A 20,627-nucleotide genomic window follows, 5' to 3' on the forward strand; every position below is an offset into this window, starting at 1 on the left:
TACATAGTAAATGCTTAATAAAACCTTCTTCCCTTCCTCTATTTTTCTCTCCCTTCTTCGTTCCTATAATTAAAGTGTTATGTGATTCATCTTGTATTCATTGATAGCTTATCTTCCTGAAATATCATTTATTTTTATTAAATTTGCAATCTTTTAGGTTGCAGAACATACTCTCCCTACTTCCTCTCCTATCTCGAATAGTTTTTAGGAGTTAGTTGCTGTTGAAATGTTGATTAATTGAATAAACATTATATATCCTCAGATTATTTTTTTTGATAGCCAATTAAAACTTTTTAAAGAAAAAATTCAACCATTTTAAAGGAAAAGAAAATTTTTAATTAAATGACTTGGTAAATTTAATATTGAATACTAGTTCAGCAGTTAAGTCTTTAAATTAGGTTAAGTGAATAATACCTTTTTATTCATTCCTTCTAACTCTCCATCAGTATTCTTTGGTATTTTTTTTTTTTTTACTATGTACTGCTATACTGTTCTCCAAAATAGAACAATGAGTTTGTAATTTCATGAACAATGATTCAGTATTCCTGTTTCCCTACAGCCTCTCCTCTTGGATTTTGTTGCTTTTAATTATTTTTTCCATTTTGACAAGCCTGATGGTACCACCAAATAGTTTTAATTTGCATTTCTTTAATTATTTGTGAAGCTGAACATCTTTTTTAGTAATAAGGAACAATTTGTGTTTCCTCTTTTGAAAATTAGGCCCTACATCTTTTGATCATGGAAATGCACTTAAATAATTGTTTTTATTAGACACCATAGGCAATTTATAAATTTTCAAAATTAGTTACAGTGGTTCTATAATAAAATATCACTATTTAATTAGAAAAAAAATTTTTTTGAGCTTTAATGGTTTAATTTTATCCATTTTAATTTGATTTTTCCCCTCATGAGCTTTGCAATTATATATTACAAGAATACTAATTATTTTAGTATATTTAGTAATATATTTATGTATTTAGTAATTGGGACAATAAATTCTGTGACTTAACTGCAATTTATTTCATTTCAGCCATCTGCCATCACTGTAAGTTCCAGACTGGGAAGAATTGGTCAGAGGAAATACCCCACACTGAAGTAGACTGATTTTTTTTCTTTGGATCAGCTTATTGGAACACTTGAAATTCTTCTGATATACTGAGAATTCAGATTTATTGCACATGATATAGCTATTCTATTCTGAAATTGATATAGCAGAAATTTAATACTGATTTTTCTTCTGGTTTTTTTTTTTTTTTTTTTTTGCAGTTTGTGTGTGAATTATTGCCAAAAATAATTCCACATTTTCTTTTAAGATCTTAGTTGGAAAGGCTGAATCTATGAAGCATTAGAGGGAAATAATTACTTGATGTCTATTACTCATACCAACTTCAGATCTGCAACCAAAGGCAGTTCCCTCATCCTCATAATTTTGGAACCTAGTAGAGTGATTTAAGAATGCAAAGTTAGTTTTTGCCCTAGTTACAGAAGTGCATTTCCTTTCCTGTAGCAAGTATGTTTCCACTTTTACCTAATTCTCTGTGGCCTTACTAGGACCATGACTAATTTTAATGCACATAAAGTTAAGAGTGATGTTTTGTCAATATGTGAAAGGTGTTCAGTTATCAGAGAGCATCAGCAAAAACAAAAAAATAAAAAAAAATAAAACTTGTGTCTTAGGCTATGACTGGCGCATACAGATGTGGGGGCCACAGCTGATCCAAATTAACCATTGTTAAATGAAAACTGTGACTGTAATAAATTTGATTTGGATTTTACCTAGTATGTATGTAGCTTGTGTTTAGGCTCATTGTAAAAGAAATTGTATAGTACAAAAAGATTTTTGTATAATAGTCAATGCTGTATTCTTCCGAAGTGATTTTCTTTTTCTTTTTTTTTTTTTTTTTTTTTTTTTTTTTTTTTTAACAGTGCAATATGGTTAAGTTGCTTTTTTTTTCTCTCTCAAAGTATTGGCACAGTTAATTATGATGGTCACATCTTGAAAATGGTTAAACATAATAGAATCCTGTGTGAAATCCTGGACTCAGTTATTTCTGCCCCCAAACAGTTTTCCATTATTAAGGTCTTAAGTAGCTTATATATTGAATATGCTAAACTTCAAATATAGCTCTACCTAATGAACTTGAAAATCTTTTAGGTTTAATTTAGGATATTTTCAATATTATTATTCATATTGGTTAAGTCTGAAAAGGCCCAATGAGAGAAAAGATTTAATATTTATAAAATCAATAGGTCATACTTTCTTTAGGTTTTGCTGGGGGAAGATGAATAATTTGTTACTTTGGTATTTGAACTTCTTAAGTAGAAATGATGTAAATGTGGAATTAGCACTGGTCCTTTCTTTTTATCTAGCTAACATTTGGATTAAATAGGGGAGAAAAATTTAAATTCCAAAATGTTTTGCAGGGTTGTACAATAAAATTTAGAATTCATTCATTTCAACTTATAAAAAGGCAAGTCCTGGTGGAAACACATTTTTGTTGTTGTTTAATGTCCATAATTCTAACTCCTGGACTCTCTCATCAGCAGTCAATGTGATTTTCTTTGGTCTTCTAAACTTTGTTTGGATCCTTGGCTTCCTACAGGTCAGCCCTGCTGCTGATTGTTCTTTCCGCATAGACTGCCAAAACCTTTTAATTCAAGAAGGCTTCCTATGATCTGGGAGCTGCTATTTTTCCTAAAAGTGTTAGATTTGACACTGTAAATTCTTAAATAAAATATTTTGCGCTCTGGAGCACTTTCATATTTTACTTTCTTTGTCGTTTTTGGTAAACTAAATTAAGTGAAATGATTATCTTGGCATGAATAGGTTTTCCATGGCAACATGCAAAAAGTTTTGACCACATCTCAAATTTTTAAAAGTAGACCACTACAATCTATGGGTTATTACTAAAATTGGAATTTCATATTGCTTTTCATTAGAGAGATACATAGTAAAACATCTGAATCCTTTGATAAGCACAGGCTACATTCCACATACTGTTTTAGCTGGAATAAATTCCCTGTACCGAAGTGTAATACAAGTTTTACATTTAGGCAGCTAGATGGCCCAATGTACAGGGTACTAGACTTGGGATTGATTCTTGGCTTTGAATGGGGACCCTGATTTTTAGTAGTGTGACTCTAGACTAGTCACAACTCCCCCAACCTGTTTCCTCATCTGTAAAAATGAATAAACACTATCTCACAGGGTGGTCGTGAGAATCAGATGAGAATGTGAGTAAAGCACTTAGCAAACCTTGATAAATGCTAGTTATTCTTTGTGAGATTACCCCAAAAGGCAACCATGAAGTGTACTCATGCTTATTTGGGAGCAGTGCATTATCAAATACACAACTGTCAGATTGCTTCTTAGAATAAAGTAAATGTATAGATTTAGGGAGCTTTTTGAGCCACAAGGGAACATTGAGAGAATTTAGTCTGAACCCTTTACAGCCAAGGAGACGGCTCCTGGCTCGTCCCCTAGGATGCGGAGCTCCAGGGCCTTTGGAACTTCTGAAGGAGAGCAGAGCTGGGCAGGGGCTGAGCGCTGACTGCCTCTTCAGCCCTGTCTTCGCCCTCTCGGACTCATCTGGAGTTGTTCTCGGGACTTTTTTCCCGAGCCTCGGAGTTGGGAGTCAGATCCCGGGACCCTTCTGACGCCCGGAGGAAGGCAGGATGGTTGCGTTTTTAACCAATCAAAGCATTACCTGGAAAGCGCAGTTTGAAAGGCTTCCTTTGGCGGGTGGGCTGAGATACAGCATCAAACAAATCGGCCCCACCACCTGGGAAGGAAAGGCCGGGAAGGGGAGGGGCGCCGAGAACTTTAACCCGGGGTCCTGCTTGTGGCCAGATGCGTGGCTAAGCGGGGGCAGGAACGGATTAGGTGGGGCTGGAGGCTTGGCGGGGCGGAACGGGTCCTCCAAATGCCAGGGGGCGCTGCCCCTTCCCCGTCCCGCCGCCAGGGCCACCCTTTCTCCGGCCTCAGGAGCGCGGTTGCTAAGGAGCTGAGCAGGGAGTGCGGCCCGGGGAGCGGGGCCCCGGCGCGGGGTCCGGGAAGGTGAGTGCTTCTCCTTCTTGAACTTGGGTGGGGATTCTGCCTAGGGGTGCCCTGCGACACACCACATTCTTCGGGTCCCGGCCAGAGTCACTCGAGGTCTCCACAATTGCCCCCTTTCACCACTCCGCCCCCACCTCCCGTCCCCCTCCTCGTCCTGCGACCGTCCTGCGACGCCGCCCTCCTCCTCTCCGGCTCCCCATCCCCCCGTCCCCTCCAGCCTCCTCAGCCCATCCCCGGCCGCCTCCCTCCTCTTCCTCGTCTGCTTTTCTCTCGCGCCCCGCTTCATGACCTCGCCAGGCCCCCTCCCTCTCTCTCTCTGACGCCCCCAGGATCACCTTCCCTTCCTGGCATCCGTGGGTCCCCAACCCCCCAAGTCCTCCCTTTCTAGTCCTCCGCCCGGCCTCCCCAACCCCCGTCTCTGGGCTCTGCCCGTCCCTTCCTTCTGCCCCCTCGCTTCTTCCTGGTTCTCCCCCTCCCCCACATGACCCCCGCTCCCCTCCCTCCCCACCGCGGCCAGCCCGCCGGGGTAAGTACATGTGGGCAGTTGGAGATGGGGGATTGCCCAGGAGGGTAATGGGGACCCATGGCCAGCAGATTTCCTTTGCGCATTTAAATGGTCGTAGTGTCCGCGATCCTTGTCCGTCTCATCCAGGGTTGCTTTATTTTTTGTTAAGAGAACTTGCGCACTCTCCCAATATTCCTGTGCCTTAGGGACTTCCCCCAAAGACCGGGGAATAAAAACCTGCCTTTCCTTTCAGCACAGTCCCTGGCCTTCTCTATGTGTGGGTTCCCTGGGATAGAGAATGCTGTTGGACTTAGGGCTGCATAGAGAACTGGAGAAGAGCTAGAAATAATTGTTGAAGAGCAGGAATTGGATTTTGCTGGGGAAACTGGAGCTGTTGCCTTGAAGTATAACCACTGATGTTTTATGAATTCTCTTCTGGAAAAAGTTTTAAAAATGGTTATTGACATTTTTTCCTTTCAGATCTCCTAGTTTTCCATTGAATCTCTCTTCCATTACTCTCAGAGAGAGCCATCTCTTATACAAAAAGAATTTTTTTTAAGAAAAGGAAGAGAATTTCATTAAAACAATACATTCAAAAAATCTGATGTCATTTCATACCTATTGACACTGTCCTCTGTAAAGGAATGAGGAGCTGTCTTACATCTCTTTGATAGCAAGCTTATTCTTTATCTTTCAGAACATCCAGTCTATATAGTTTTATGGTAGTGGTTCTATTTCTATTTCCATTTGTATCGTTTTTGTGTATACTGTTTTTCTGGCTCTGTTTTACTTTGTTTTACATTCATGAACTCTTTTCCATATTTGTCCAAATTCATGTTTGTTGTTTCTTATGACAGTGATAACCTTTGCATTCATATACCACAATTTGTGATCTAAACAATGAATAACTACTTTGTTTCCAATTCTTTACTACCATAAAAAGTGCTGCTGTAAATATTTTGGCATATGTAGAGCCTTTTTGTTCATTTCTTTAGGGTATATCCCCAGTAATAAAATCTCAGAATCAAAGGATGTGGACATTTTGGTCACTTGCATAATCAAGAAGAGGAAAGTTAAGATTTCAGATTTCTGTGTAAATTCTACTTTTCATGTGTAGAGATGGTTTTTGACATTGGATAACAATAGTTTATATGGTACTTAAAGCTTTGTAAAGGGAGGCAGAGTAAAGGCAGGGACTTGCCTGAGCTCTCCCCCAAACCCCTTGGAATATCTTTAAACAATGACTCTAAACAAATTATAAAGTGGTAGAACCCACAAAAATTTTCCAGCCTAAGACAGCTTAGATCAGCAGGAAAGGTCTGTTGCACCAGGGTGAGAGTAGAGCAAAATCTGCCATGGGCTGTGCCAGCACAGACCCAGACCCAGCAAAACCAGGAGCTTGCCTCAGTACAATCAGTGAATCGTGGCAGCAGTGGTGGCTTCCAGACCTCTCAGCCCACCAGTGCCTAAAGCAACCAGGAAGGTGAGCAGTAAAGATCAGTCACACGAGGGTGAGAAAGGAGCATAGTAATACAGCATAGGCTGGAACCACAACCCTGGTTCCAGCTCCAGCAAACCAGGAATGAGCCTTGGGAGCCACTGAATCAGCAGAAGCAGCTTCTAATTCCAGAGCACTCAGTTTACGGACAATAAGTAGTCACAAGAATGAGGCAGGACTCCATTGCTTTGCTTAGACTTCATCTGGTCACAGTCCTGGGTACTAATCCCAGGGCAAGAAGGAGCACTAGCATATCAGAGCTTGTGGTCACAATGGAATGGGGACCCTTCTCACAGTTCCAAAGTATAGACTAGGAGAATGGTAAACACACCTCTCTTTCTTATCAAAATACTTTGGAAGAACTGAAAACTTATAAGTCTCTCTGAAGTTATCTCTGAAAACAACTGCACAAAACCCTTAAAGCTTGGAAGAGTATGCCATCTGTCCTGGAAGCAGAAACCCTACTTTAATAAAGAGTTAAAAGTCAAGTAATAGAATTAGGAAAAAAGCAAACAACAACAAAAAAATTTGTGATCATAGAAAATTATAATGAAAAGGAAGATCAAAACACACACAGAACAAGATAGCAAAATCAAAGTTCCCATATCTAAAACCTCCAAGCAAAATAAGAATTGTTCTCAAGCCATGGAGTTGCTCAAAAAAGATTTTGACTATCCAGTGAAATAGGTAGAGAAAAAATTGGGAAGAGAAATGAAAGTGATGCAAGGAAATTATGAAAAAAAAAAAGAGTCAGAGTCCACAAATTGGTAAAGAAGACCAAAAAAATGACTGAAGGTATAAAAGTTTACTGAAGAAAATACCTTAAAAATTAGAATTGAGCAAAGAAAACTAATAACTTTAGAAGAAGTCAAGAAACAAAACAAAATCTAAAGAATGAAAAAAACAGAAGACAATGTGAAATATCTTATTGGAAAAACAATTGACTTGGAAAATAGATCTAGGAGAGATAATATAAGCCATGATCCAAAAAAAAAAAAAAAAGAAAAGAAAGAAAAGCCTAGACATACTCTTTTAAGAAATTATAAAGAAAAATGCCCTGATATCCTAGAACCCGAGGGTAAAATAGAAATGGAAAGAAGCCACTGATTACCTTCTGAAAGAGATTTAAAAATGAAAACACCCAGGAATATTATAACCAAATTCCAGAGCTCTCAGGTCGAGAAAATATTGCAAGCAGCTGCAAAGAAACAATTCAAGTTTTATGGTGCCACAATCAGAATAACACAAGTTTAGCAGTTTCTGCATGAAAGAATCAGATATTCTGGAGAGCAAAAGAGCTAGGATTACAACCAAGAATCACCTACTCAGCAAAACTAAATGTAATAATCCTTCAGGGGAAAAAATGGATATTCAGTGAAATAGAGAACTTTCAAGTATTCATGATGAAAAGACCAGAGCTGAATAGAAAACTTGACTTGCAAATACAAGACTCAAGAGAAGCATAAAAAGGTAAATGGTAGAGAGAACTCATAAGGGACTTAATAAAGTTAAATTGTTTATATTACTACATGTAGGAATTGTAACTCATTAGAATTTTCTCATTAGGGCAATTAAGAGTGTGTATGTATATATATATTTATAGAGAGACAGACAGACAAAAACCACAGCTGTGAATATCAAAAAAATTAAGGGGTAAGAGAGGAATGTACTGGGAGAAAGGGAAAGAGGTAGAATGGGTAAATTATCTCCTGTAAAAGAAGCAAGAAAAAGCTTTAACAATGGAGGTGAAGAGAGGAGAGGCATAGTGAAGTGAGTCAATCTTACTCTCAAAATTGGTCCAAAGAGGAAATAAAATACACATTCAATTGGGTATCTTACCCTGTAGGAAAGTAGAAAGGAAAGGGAATAAGAAAAGGGGTAGGGGAGATAAAAGGTAAATTAGATTGGGAGAGGGGACAATTAGAAGCAAAGCACTTTTGAGGAGGAGAGAGAAAGGAGAGAGAGAATAGAATAAATGGGGAAATAGAATGGAGGGAAACAACAATAATAACTGAAAAAAATTTTCAAGCAAGTTTTTCTGATAAAAGCTCATTTCTCGAATATAAAGAACTGAGTCAAATTTATAAAAATGAGAGCCATTCCCCAATTGATAATTCATCAGAAGATATGAGCAATTTTCAGATGAAGTAATCAAAGTTATCTATAGCCATATTTTTAAAAAATATTCTCACTATTAATTGAAGAATTGCAAATTAAAAATTTCTGAAGTACTCCCTCACACCTATTAGATTAGCTAATAGGACAGAAAAAGAAAATGGCAGATGATGGAGAAGATGTGGGGGAATGAGACATACTGCTGGTGGAGTTGTGAACTAATTCAATCATTCTTTGGCACAATTTGGAATTATGTCTAAAAGGCTATAAAGCTATGCATATTCTTTGATCTAGCAATACCACTACGAATTCTATATCTTCAAAGAGAAAAAAAACAAAAAGGAAAAGGATCTATAAATATAGTCATAGCAGTTCTTTTCTGGGAGCAAAGAATTGGACTTCAAAGGGATGTCCACCAAATGGGGAATGGCTGAATAAATTGTGGTATGTGATTGTGACTATTGTGCTATAAAATTATGAGCAGCAGGTAGACTGAGCTAATATAATAACAATGACAGTTCTTCCTAAATTAACCTACTTAATCAGTGCCATACTAATCAAACTGCCAAAAATTACTTTATTGAGCTAAAAAATAATAACAAAATTCATCTGGAAGAACAAAAGGTCAAACATTTCAAGAGAATTAATGAAACAAATGCAAAGAAAAGTGGCCTCACTGAAGCAGACATATTATAAAGCAGTGGTCATTTGGTACTGGCTAAGAAATAGAAAAGTGAATCAATGAAATAGGTTGCTTTCAGGAGATACATTAGTCAATGAATAGTAATCTAGGGTTTGATAAACCCAGAAACTTCAGCTTCTAGGATAAGAACTTACTATTTAACAAAAATTCTTAGGAAAACTGGAAAATCATATGGCAGAAATGAGGCATTGAGCAACATCTAACATTCTATACCAAGATAAGGTTGAAATGAAATCATCATTTAGACATAAAGAGTGATATTATAAGCAAATTAGATGAATAAAGGATAGTTTACCTCTCAGATCTATGGAAAAGGAAGGAATTTGTGGCCAAAGAAGAACCTGGAATTCATTATTGAACGCGAAATAGATAATTTTGGTTATATTAAATTAAAAAGGTTTTGCACAAACAAAACTAATGAAGACAAGATTAGAAAGGAAGCAAAAAATTGGGAAAATATTTTTACATTCAAAGGTTCTGATAAAGACCTTATTCCTAAAATATATAGAGAATTGACTCAAATTTATAAGAATTCAAGCCATTCTCCAGTTGATAAATGGTCAAAAGATATGAACAGGCAATTTTCAGATGAAGAAATTGAAACCATTTCTAGTCATATGAAAAGGTGTTCCAAACCACTGTTAATCAGAAATGCAAATTAAGGCAACTCTGAGGTATCATTCCATACCTCTCAGATTGGCTAAGATGACAGGAAATGATAATGACAAATGTTGGAGGGAATGTGGGAAAATTGGAACACTAATACATAATACATTGTTGGTGGAGTTTGTGAATTGATCCAACTACTCTAGAAAGCAATTTAGAACAATGCCCAAAGGGCTATCAAACTGTGCATACCCTTTGACCCAGAAGTGTTTCTACTGAGCTTGTTTCCCAAAGAGATCTTAAAGGTGGGAAAGGGACCTGTATGTGCAAGAATGTTTGTGGCAGCCTTGTTTGTAGTGGCCAGAAACTGGAAACTGAGTGGATGCCCATCAATTGGAGAATGGCAGAATAAATTATGGTATATGAATGCTATGCAACATTATTGTTCTATAAGAAAAGACTAGCAGGATGATTTCAGAGAGGCCTGGAGAGACTTACATGAACTGTTGCTAAGTGAAGTGAGCAGAACAAGGAGATCATTGTACACAGCAATAGCAAGATTATACAATGATCAATTCTGATGCACATGGCTTTTCAACAATGAGATGATTTAGGCTAATTCCAATGATCTTGTGTTGAAGAGAGCCATCTACACCCAGAGAGGACTGTGGGGACTGAGTGTGGATTACAATATAGCATTTTCACTCTTTTTGTTGTTGTTTGCTTGCATTTTATTTTATTTCTCATTTTTTTCCTTTTTGATCTGATTTTTCTTGATAATTGTAGAAATATGTATGCATATATTGGATTTAACATATATATTTACCACGTTTACTTGCCATGGGGAAGGGGGGCAGGGAGAAGAAAAGGAGGAGAATTAGAACACAAGGTTTTACAAGGGTCAAATGTTGAAAAATTATTTATGCATATGTTTTGAAAATAAAAAGCTTTAATAAAAAAAAAGTGATACTATCTGTAAATAAAGAAAAGGGATGATCTGCTTCTCAGATCTGCAGAAAAGGGAGGAATTCATAAACAAAGAAAAACTAGATAACATTATGAAATGCAAAATGGATAATGATTACAATAAATTAGAAAGGTTTTGCACAAACAAAACCAATGTAGCCGAGATTAAAAAGGAAGCTTAAAGGTGGGGAAAATTTTTTTACATCTAGTATTTCTGATAAAGGTCTGATTTCTAAAATATATAGAGAATTGACTCAAATTTATAAGAATATAGGCCATTCTCTGCTTGATAAATGGTCAAAGGATATGAACAGATAATTTTCAGATGAAGAAATTAAACCCATCTATAATATGAAAAAATTACTCTAAATCACTCCTTATTAGAGAAATACAAATCAAGACAATTCTGAGGTACTACTTCACATCTCTTAGATTGACAGGAAAAGATAATGATACATTTTGGAGGGGATTTGGGAAAACTGGGGCACTAATGCATTGTTGGTAGAATTGTGAACTGACTCAACCATCCTGAAGAGCAATTTGAAATTTTGCCCAAAGGGATATAAAATTGTTTACTCTTTGATCCAGCAGTTTCATTACTGAGTCTGTATTCCAAAAAGGATCATAAAAGAGGGAAAAGACCCACATGTGCAAAAATGTTTATAACAGCCTTTTTTTATAGTGGCAAGGGATTGGAAATTAAGTGGATGCCCATCAATTGGGGAATGGCTAAGTAAATTATGGTATATGAATGGAATAGAATATAAATGGAATGGAATATTATTGTTATATAAGAAATAGTAACATCAGAAAAGCTTGGAAAGACATGAATTGATGCTGAGTTAAGTGAGCAGAACCAAGAGAATATTTTATACAGAACACAGTAACAAGATTATGTGATGATCAGCTATGATGGACTAGACTTTTCAAAATGAGTTGATTTAAAGAAATTCCAATAGACTTGAGATGGAAAATGCCATCTGCATCCAGAGAGAGATTATAGAGACTGAATGTGGATTAAAGCATAGTATTTTCACCTTTTTTTTTGTTTGTTTGCTTTGGTTTTTTTCCCCCAATTTTGATCTGATTTTTCTTGTCCAATATGACAACTATGAAATGTTTAAAAGTATTGCACATATTTAACCTATGTCAGATTGCTTATTATCTTGGGGAGGGGAGAAGGTAAGGGAGGTTGAAAGAAAAATTTGGAACATAAAGTTTTACAAAAATGAATGTTGAAAACTGTTTATACATGTATTTGAATAAATAAAAGACTGCTGAAGCTTAAAAAAATTAAAATAAATGTTTGCTGGGGGGAAAAATGACTAACAGGATACTCTCAGAAAAACCTGGAAAGACTTACATGAGCTGATGCAAAGTGAAATATATTGTGTACAAAGTAACAATATTGTAAGATGATCAGCTGTGAATGACGTCATTCTTCTTAACAATACGGTGGTCTAAATCGATAACTCTGAAGGACTTATGAAAAATAAAAGAAAGAATTGATGGTGTCTGAATATAGATTGAAACATAGGTTTTTACTTTATTTTTGTTTGTTTTTTCTTTTATAATATGACTGCTATAGAAATGTTTTGCATGAGTACACATGTATAATCTATATGGAATTGCTTGTATTTTCAGTGGAGAGAATGAGAAAAGAGAAAAGGGAGTGAATTTGGAACTCAAAGTTTTAAAAACAAATGTTAAAGATTGTTTTTATTTGTAACGGGGGGAAATAAAATTCTTATTAAAAAGATTTTAAAAATAAACTAATGTATAGCTAAGTTAAAAAAAAAAAAAAAAAGATTTTCAGTTTGACTTATCCTTAGGTCATAATAAACCTCTCCATTCTGGGGAGGGGGGGAACTTTGCAAAACAAGTTACATGTTATCTCATTTGGTCCTCAATCCTAGGAGGTGGTTGCTATTGTTATCCTTATTTTACTGTTGAGAGGTAAGTGACTTGCTCAGTGCCACCCAGTAAATGTCTAAAAGATTATTTGAACTGAGGCCTTCCTGACTTCAAGTCTAACAACCTATTCCCTGAGCCATCTAGCTATTTAGGCGGATGCAGTCAGAGCAGAGTATAACTTGATAGCAGGTTTGGAAAGTTAGCTTTTGAATTTTTATCTGTTTTTACTTCAACGCCTGAAATGATATAGCCAGATCACTTAATGGTGGGATTAGGCAGCCCTCATTAATGTGATTGTAACATGGAATCTTAATTTACTTATTTACAAATGTGTGTGTAAGTGTGTGTGTAAGTGTGTGTGTATGTGTATTCACATATATATTAACAAAACTATTTACAAATACAATTATACATAAATACCATAGTATTGCCTATGCATTCAGTGATTATATACTATGCCCATGTAGCATTACAAAAATCTTTTGTGTGAAATTTGACATAAATTTGTATGACTTAAATTAATTCTAATGGCTTGTTATTTCCCTTCCGTTCAGAAATTTCTTTGTGACTCCATGACTTCAAGATTTCTAACCATGCGCCAATTGACTATGGCCATTTTATACCATCCCAAGTCCCAAAGTAAGGTATCCATATGGTCTTTGACTTTGATATTTGGGCTTTCTAAACCCAAATGCATATCCAAAATATTCAAAGGAATAAGTGGTGAATTAACAAGGTAAGTTTTCTCAGGAAGATCAAGCTCCCAAGCTTGGTGAGGGGTATGGACACTCTCAAAAGATGCCAAGCAAGCCAGTGATGATGGATCCTAAGCATTCAGTTTCCCAACAATCAGTAGCCTGTGTGAGTCCACAATCTGACACAATGCTAAAAGGAGAAGGGCTGAAGAATGATTTGCCTGAAAGGACTGAGCCTTGTGGGAACACTTCAGAGTTTCCTTTCAATAGACTCTTAAGACTTACGACTGAGGAAATGAAATTTAACATGAAGATCAAATCCATCACCCCCAAACCACCCAGAAAACCAAAGCTGGAGCGAACATTTTCCTTAGATGAGAAAGGCTGGAGGAGAAGGCGTTTTAAAACAAGCCACGAAAGTCTGACAGACCCTAATGAGATAGTTTCATCTTCTGGCTCCCCAAAAGAGATGACTCCAAGTCCTCCAATTTTGACTACATTAGCTAATGATGGCAATCATACTTCCCTTAATCTCAACTGCCTACACAGCACCTCTTTGCAGGATATTCCTAAACCAAAAGACATAAGAAATAGTACAAATCCACCTTCCTCCTTGGAAATTAATCCTTCCACTGTGAAAAGTAGTTCTATGGAACTTGTGGATGGGATTACAGCTTCAGGAAATAAATCTAGATTTTCCAAAATATTGCCACCATTAGCACTTCCCCCTTTGGAATTGAATGTAGCATCTGAAACCCTAAGGACAGCCAATAGAATTGACCCAGATTATGTAAATTACAAACATCATGCTCAGAGTAAATTGCTCAGGCCAGATAGTAGCCTGAGTGATGGTAGATTACAAAGCAGTGCGGTTTGCGATAACTGTTCCACGACCTCTGTGAAGTCCTCCTTCAGCCTTCTTACACCCATTCACTCAAAGGATATCAGAAGCAGGTAAGTGACCTTCTTTAAAATTTCATCTATTGATTTTGTGTTAGCTAGAGTTTTATTTCTCCACAGAGATGCGGGCCAAAGATGGGTGGAACAGGTTAGAGTATTGGATTATCACAGTTTGTTTTCTAAGAAAGCATCTAAAAATTATAGGCTGAATGGCAATTTTTCCATTTGTGGTCCAAGGACAAAGTTTATAGAACCTTATTATTAGATTGACAATGAAGTGATATATATATTTGGTTCCAGCAGTTCAAAAACAGTCTACTAAATTATAGAAAGATTGTAATCTGAATCAGTGGAGGGTGTGCCCATTCAGATGACATCACAGTTTCTTGAAAATAACAGCTATTACTGATTCTTCATCTTTATATACAGACTATGTGAGCTAACAGCCCTGTTTTATTCTAAAATTCTAGGCTGGATACAAGTTATCTTTACATTAAAGAATGCTTTTAAGCGATAATGATTTCTTGTAATTTGACAGGATGTAGCTTTAATATTTAATACTAACTTTTTATGGCCTGAGAGGATTCAGCATGCCTTCAGTATGTTATATGTCACTGCTAAGTTAAATTAAACATACTATAGGCCATTTAGCATTTAAAATTAGTATACCACCTTATAATGGAGTGATTTAAAAATTGTGAGAATTCTTATGTTGTTTTTAGTAGAAATTTTTGGATTAGAGTCAGGAGTCGGGAGGCGAACTTTTATCTTTTATTTGATAGTCACTAAATTCTTCCCAAATTGAATCCTCTTACAATAGTTAAGCAAAAACATCTCGATTAAATCCTTTTTTTTTTCCTCAAGAGAAGACTAGTTGAGAAATTTTTCATTTATTTAAATTTCTATAAAATTACTATAGGCAATTATAATTAAATTGGGTCCTTAATGTGTTTTATCTTTGTTGTGAAATTAAAAGGGATATAATTAATTGGTATGAAAGAAACTGAAAACAGTATGGTTAATGTTTTCTTTGAGTAGATTGCAGGATGTAGGATCATCTCTGAAAGCTGTACCTACTAATGTATCTGCTTTTTTTCTCAGTGAAAAGAATTATCTAAGGACAAATAACACTATCATTGCATATTATATAATTTGCATGTGAATGAGTTATAGGGGTTTCCCTTTAGTTGCTGTTCCAGTCAATCTATCCCACAGTTTTTATTAAGTGCCTACTACCTGCCAGTCCTAGGGATACAAAGACAAAAATAAAAACCTGCTTTCAAGAAACTTAAATTTTTATCAAATGAAATGAATCAGTCATGTTGAATTATCTTTGTCTCACTGGAATTTCACCTGCTGAACCGAAGCAGGAAGGAAAAACTTTGTTAATATGTGAATTAAAAACTGAGAACTAGTTTCTTTTTACTCAATAATTTCATTCCATTCCATTCCCTTTGTCAGAATTAAATAATCATTTCTATTTAGTTGCATCAGTTTCCTAGGAAATTATATCACAATTTGAAACTTAGAACTGATAGGAAAGCTAGTATAAACATCCCATTTTAGTGTGAACTAAACTGAAGCCTGGTGATTGGTATTGCCACGTTAGAATGTGAACTCCATTAGAATGTAAGATTCTTGAGGATAGATACCAGTTTGTTTGTTTTTTCCTTTCCCTTCTCCAATATTTAGCACAATGCCTAATACAAAGTAAGCATTTAAATAAATGCTTGATGATTGTAACCAACTCAGGGCCACACAGTGAATTAGTAGTAGAACCTGGACTGGGACATGACTCTCAAACCACTGCTCTCCCCACCTTACTGATATGATCAGAGCATAACAACCATAACAAACATATACCCCTGGCTGAATTATCATGGGTCTTTTCTTGTGTATTAAAATAAAGGGGAATTGAAAAGTTTTTTTTCATGTTCTAAGGCATCAAAAGTAATTTATCTGCCACCTTTGGACAGCAGAAATGTATAAAGGATGTGTCAGGATAATTGATGTGAGTTGGATGGTGATGCCTACCACTAAATTATTATTTTTTAGTTGTCTGCAAAGTGATTCAGGAACAAGCCTTACTTTGAAAAATGTTAAAGGTGAGTTGATTTTTTGGAAATCAAATATTATTTTAAATTTACAAAAGGAATGGAATATTTCAAGGAACATTATGATGAATTATTTGGTAAAGTGAAGAATTTTATAATGTGCAAAAAAATAATCCCCCTAATATACATTTTATTAAATTTAGAGTTTTGTACATTAGATTTTCACAAAGTCAGAACAAATTTGTATTTATTAATCATTATAATATGGTGACTAAAAGCTGAGAATCCAATTACTTTTCAAATCAGTTTCTAGTCCCCTTTTTTGTCAATTTTCATTGACAGATTTGATTCAAGAAAACTTATCTTAATTTTAAGTTTTGCAATCCTTTTTTAGGTTAGGTTTTAGAACAAACAATGTCATTCTAAGTTGATTTTACATAAGAGTTTGGCTTTATCTCTCCAGAGAGTATTCATCTTTGGATTTTTTTTTGCTGTATTTCTCCTTTGAAGATCTGTACCATTTGTAAATACTTGGTAGCCTGATTCTAGAATTCATTCCTAATTATTTTGAACCTAGTCCATTTCATTCTTTTTATAGGGCCTATATGGAAGGAAGCCTCTTAACAAGTGGTGCCTTGTTGGGAGCAAATGAACTAACCCGATACTTTCCAGATCGGAATATGGGACTCTTTGTGGCCACATGGAACATGCAGGGTCAGAAGGTTGGTTAACTGTATTTGATCTCAGTAATTTTGCCGCTTATAGAAGTGATGAAGACAAAAACAAAAGGAAAATTCATCAATAGTGAACTCTTTTGTTGGGTAGAATTGCAGTTATAGAATGTGACTCCAAAGTATTTTCTGTGACCTTCTACTTGATTATTTTAGCATGGGCAAGCAATATAATGTAATGGGGCCCTATTATCTCTAGAGTTCTCTCTCTCTCTCTCTTTTTTTTTGCTGAGGCAGTAGAGGTCAAGTGACTTGCCCTGGATTACACAGCTAGAAGGTGTTAAGTGTCTGAGGTCAGATTTGAACTCAGGTCCTCCTGACTTCAGGGTTGGTGCTCTATCCATTGTGCCATGGAGCTACCCCTCCTGTTATCTTTTTAATGAGTTATCTACACATGTAAAATGAATAGTGTGCTAACATCCTGATCTTTTATCTACACAGAGTGCCTCAGAGATTGATGATTTAGTGTTAGTAACAACATTGTTGGTTTGTGTGTGAAATATAACAAAGAAAATATTTTCCCCATTTGTAACAGATCAATGATGGAATATTTGCCACTGCCACAGATTTAAGCTGATTAGAAAAATGTTTTATTCTGAAGTTTTATTATGAGACTTGTTAAAACCACTTAACGTCTAGAACAGTTTCTCAACAGGAACCAAAATACATTTTCAGAAAGCAGGAAACAGCTTAGTAATTTTGTACATGAAAATTTTTTCTTATGTCTTTGATAGTGTTTTTCAGACATTGTTGTTCCATCTATTTACTTCTGAAATGAAATGTTTACTTCTGAATCCATGCAGGGATCTCCCTTGTTAAAGCAGGATCTATTGTGACAGTACTTAATCTCAAAATCATTTATACCCTAAAAAATGAGAGGTCTAATGGCTCTTACTGAAATAGATCTACCTGCTGCTCAGCTGGCCATGACCATGAGGTTTGTCTTAAAGATTGCCCTTACTGCCAGAAATCATTTCGGTTTAAAAATATAGTAAATATTTCCATAAATAAGTTTAAAAAAAAGCAATTTTGAGAGAGCAGCAAGGGTGGTATTAATATTTGCTGCTTGGAAGATTTCTTTTCACAAGGTTTAGCTTAAATTGATTACCCTGAAAACTTGTGGAATGCAATGCCGGTGTTTGAAAATATAGATTGTAGACTTTCAGAGCCTAAAGAGACCTTGAGGATGTCCAAGCCCCTCCTTCATTTTACAGATGAGGAAACAAAAGGTGGCAATTGGCTTGATTAGATGTAATTGAATATTTGAACAAAGAGAAAATTGTTATTTTATAAGCCTCACCAAACATTTGCTCTTTGACCTATGAGAAGGCATTTATCTTTTTGGGACCATCTTTGGCCCATATCCCAGTAAGAAATGGAGCATTTGTGACCCTCTAATGAAAAGTAAATTGTGTGGGTATAAAACATAAATAAGGCTGTCAGAAATACAGAGTAAGGTATGAGATGTATTTCTGACTGCCTTATTTATGTTTTATAAGTTTTTATGATGATGCTTGTCATCTTATCCTTTCAGCTAACAAGCTTGTTCACCTTTTATTCAGGAACTTCCAAATAACCTGGATGACTTTTTATTACCTTCTGAAGCTGACTATGTCCAGGACATGTACGTTTTAGGAGTACAAGAAGGCTGTTCAGACAGGTAATATAGCTAGTATAAATAAGACCAGTTAACTTGTATCTTCATTTCATGTGCCTCTCCTCTTCCCACTTTGTTTTCTTTTCACTTTTCCAGTTCTCACCATATTTTGTATTTGCCCAGCTAAAAGCCAGAAATGCTAATTACAAACAAATTGCTTTAACTAGAAGATCTTGCTTTAAGCTCAGCTTTTCTGTCTTCATCTAATATTGTCTGAGATAGTGAATACGGTATTGGGCATACCCAGTCTTATTTTCTTTTCTCTTATGGCCAAACTGTGATATTAAAAACAAAATGTTCTTTTTCTGCTTCCTCTCCCTCCAACTTTTTTTAAAGGAATTTATTGTTATATAATTTTTTTAATTACTAAGGGCTAAAGGAAAAACATAGTACATAGAAGCCCTAGCCTGTCATTTCTCAGCTTTTGACTTTGATTCCTGAATTTCATTCTTAATTTTCCTGTGTAAGTTCCATAACTTATCCTGTGCTTCTGAGTTGAAGTTTTCATCTCATGTAGATGTTTATGGGTGTATTAGATCCTAATGCATTCATTTTAAGATTTCCTGAAAAGTCTGGAAGTTTGGATTTGCTCTTAGAATTTTATTATGTTTTCTTGATTGTTGACATTTCTGCCAGGTCACCATGTCATCAAGGAAGAGCTTAGAAATCAGTAATCTCTATACCCAGAAGACCCTAGAACAGAGATGCTTCTTTTTATCACGTGCCATATTTTTCACAGAAGCTTAATTTGTTTTCCTTTGATAATACAAAGCTACTTTAACCTTTTCATGAGACTGAAAATGACTAGTAAATGATCACCATATTTATTGCTAGGATTTTAATTGCAGTATTTTCCTTTGATTAAAAATAGCATAGATTTTCTTCTTGTTTTTCTTAGGCTCTTTCCCCTCCATAATGACTTAATGAAAAAAACTCAGGGGTTTGATTCTTTGCCAGTACTTTGCCAGTTTGCTCTTCTGTTATGAAAACAGAATAAAAAGTCACATATCTAGCTGTTTTGTTTGTTATTTCAGAGCTAAAGTTGCTTTTGTTTTTTTTTATTGTTGTTGTTGTTGTTGTTTTTCCCATAGGCGGGAATGGGAGATCCGGCTCCAGGAAACATTGGGACCTCACTATGTAATGTTGTACTCAGCTGCCCATGGTGTACTATACATGTCAGTATTTATAAGAAGGGACCTCATTTGGTTCTGTTCAGGTATGAAATAAGTAATGAAAGAAAATAGGAATTATAGGAGTGGAGTAATAATGTTATTAGTGGAATTGGAAATATAGGGGGCAGCTAGGTGACGCAGTGGATAGAGCACCAGCCTTGAATTCAGGAGGACCAGAGTTCAAATCTGGTCTCAGACACTTAACACTTCCTAGCTGTATGACCCTGGGCAAGTCACTTAATCCCAGGCTCAGGAAAAAAAAAAAAAAAAAAGGAAATATAACAATACCTCTAAAAAAATCTTGACCTTTTGTTCACATTAAAGGACAGCACGTATATATTTGTTCTTGTTAAGAGTACATCTATTTATAATAACTTGCTTAAACATAGAAATGCAGAAGTGTAACACAGATTGATTTGTTTTACTGTTAGGCTCCACTAGGATGTTTTCATTTAGAAAAACAAGGTCATATTAAAAAGTCAATACCTTTTACAGATTTTCATCTCTGGATACCACTATTAGAGGCCCCATAAACATTTGACTGTATGTTGATTATGCAACAATGCCCTACTTCTTTAGTGGTCAGATTTGGGGCAGCTTCAACCATTTGGAAACATAACTGTGGAAACTAAAGCCAAAATAGCAGTGACATAAATAGCTGACATATTTTCTTCTTCTTTCTTTTTTTTTTTTGAGGCTGGGGTTAAGTGACTTGCCCAGGGTCACACAGCTAGGAGGTGTTAAGTGTCTGAGACCAGATTTGAACTCCAGTCCTCCTGAATTCAAGGGTGGTGCTCTATCCACTGTGCCACCTAGCTGCCCCTATTTTGTTCTTCAAGAGAGATCCTAGGGACTTAACTCAGTCTACTTATTGAAAACACTAAATTTATTTCACAGAAAATCTTAGGTTGTTCAGTGTTCTTCTTGCCTAGGTAAAAGTAGCATGAATATAGCAAAGCAGAAGATTGAAGGGGAAGGAAGAAGGTAGTAGCTCTTTGAGGTAGAAATCCTGGTAACTAATATCCTGCCAATGAGGATAGAGGCAGGAGAATTT

General features: G+C 35.9%; 2 protein-coding genes across 4 annotated transcripts in view; both read left to right on the top strand.

The window, feature by feature from the left end:
* SEC16A (SEC16 homolog A, endoplasmic reticulum export factor) overlaps window positions 1–2,761 on the top strand; it is a 50,234-nt gene extending 47,473 nt beyond the window's left edge. Inside the window, 1 exon segment of the mRNA XM_074294087.1 lies at window positions 1,031–2,761. Within this exon segment, the coding sequence (XP_074150188.1) occupies window positions 1,031–1,099 (69 nt within the window). The 3' untranslated portion in view covers window positions 1,100–2,761.
* A 944-nt stretch (window positions 2,762–3,705) lies between these two features.
* The window catches only part of INPP5E (inositol polyphosphate-5-phosphatase E), a 29,976-nt gene continuing 13,054 nt past the window's right edge, over window positions 3,706–20,627 (top strand). Inside the window, exons 1-5 of one of the 3 annotated variants that reach the window (XM_074294090.1) lie at window positions 3,706–4,057; window positions 12,919–14,013; window positions 16,612–16,735; window positions 18,307–18,404; window positions 19,493–19,617. In XM_074294090.1, the coding sequence (XP_074150191.1) occupies window positions 13,163–14,013; window positions 16,612–16,735; window positions 18,307–18,404; window positions 19,493–19,617 (1,198 nt within the window). In that variant the 5' untranslated portion in view covers window positions 3,706–4,057; window positions 12,919–13,162. Of the gene's footprint in view, window positions 4,058–4,563; window positions 4,584–4,614; window positions 14,014–16,611; window positions 16,736–18,306; window positions 18,405–19,492; window positions 19,618–20,627 lie in introns of those variants that run through there. The other 2 variants (XM_074294092.1, XM_074294091.1) reach the window with 2 other exon arrangements.

This window comes from Sminthopsis crassicaudata, chromosome 2 (assembly GCF_048593235.1).
Source record: "Sminthopsis crassicaudata isolate SCR6 chromosome 2, ASM4859323v1, whole genome shotgun sequence".
In the NCBI taxonomy this organism is placed as follows: domain Eukaryota; kingdom Metazoa; phylum Chordata; class Mammalia; order Dasyuromorphia; family Dasyuridae; genus Sminthopsis; species Sminthopsis crassicaudata.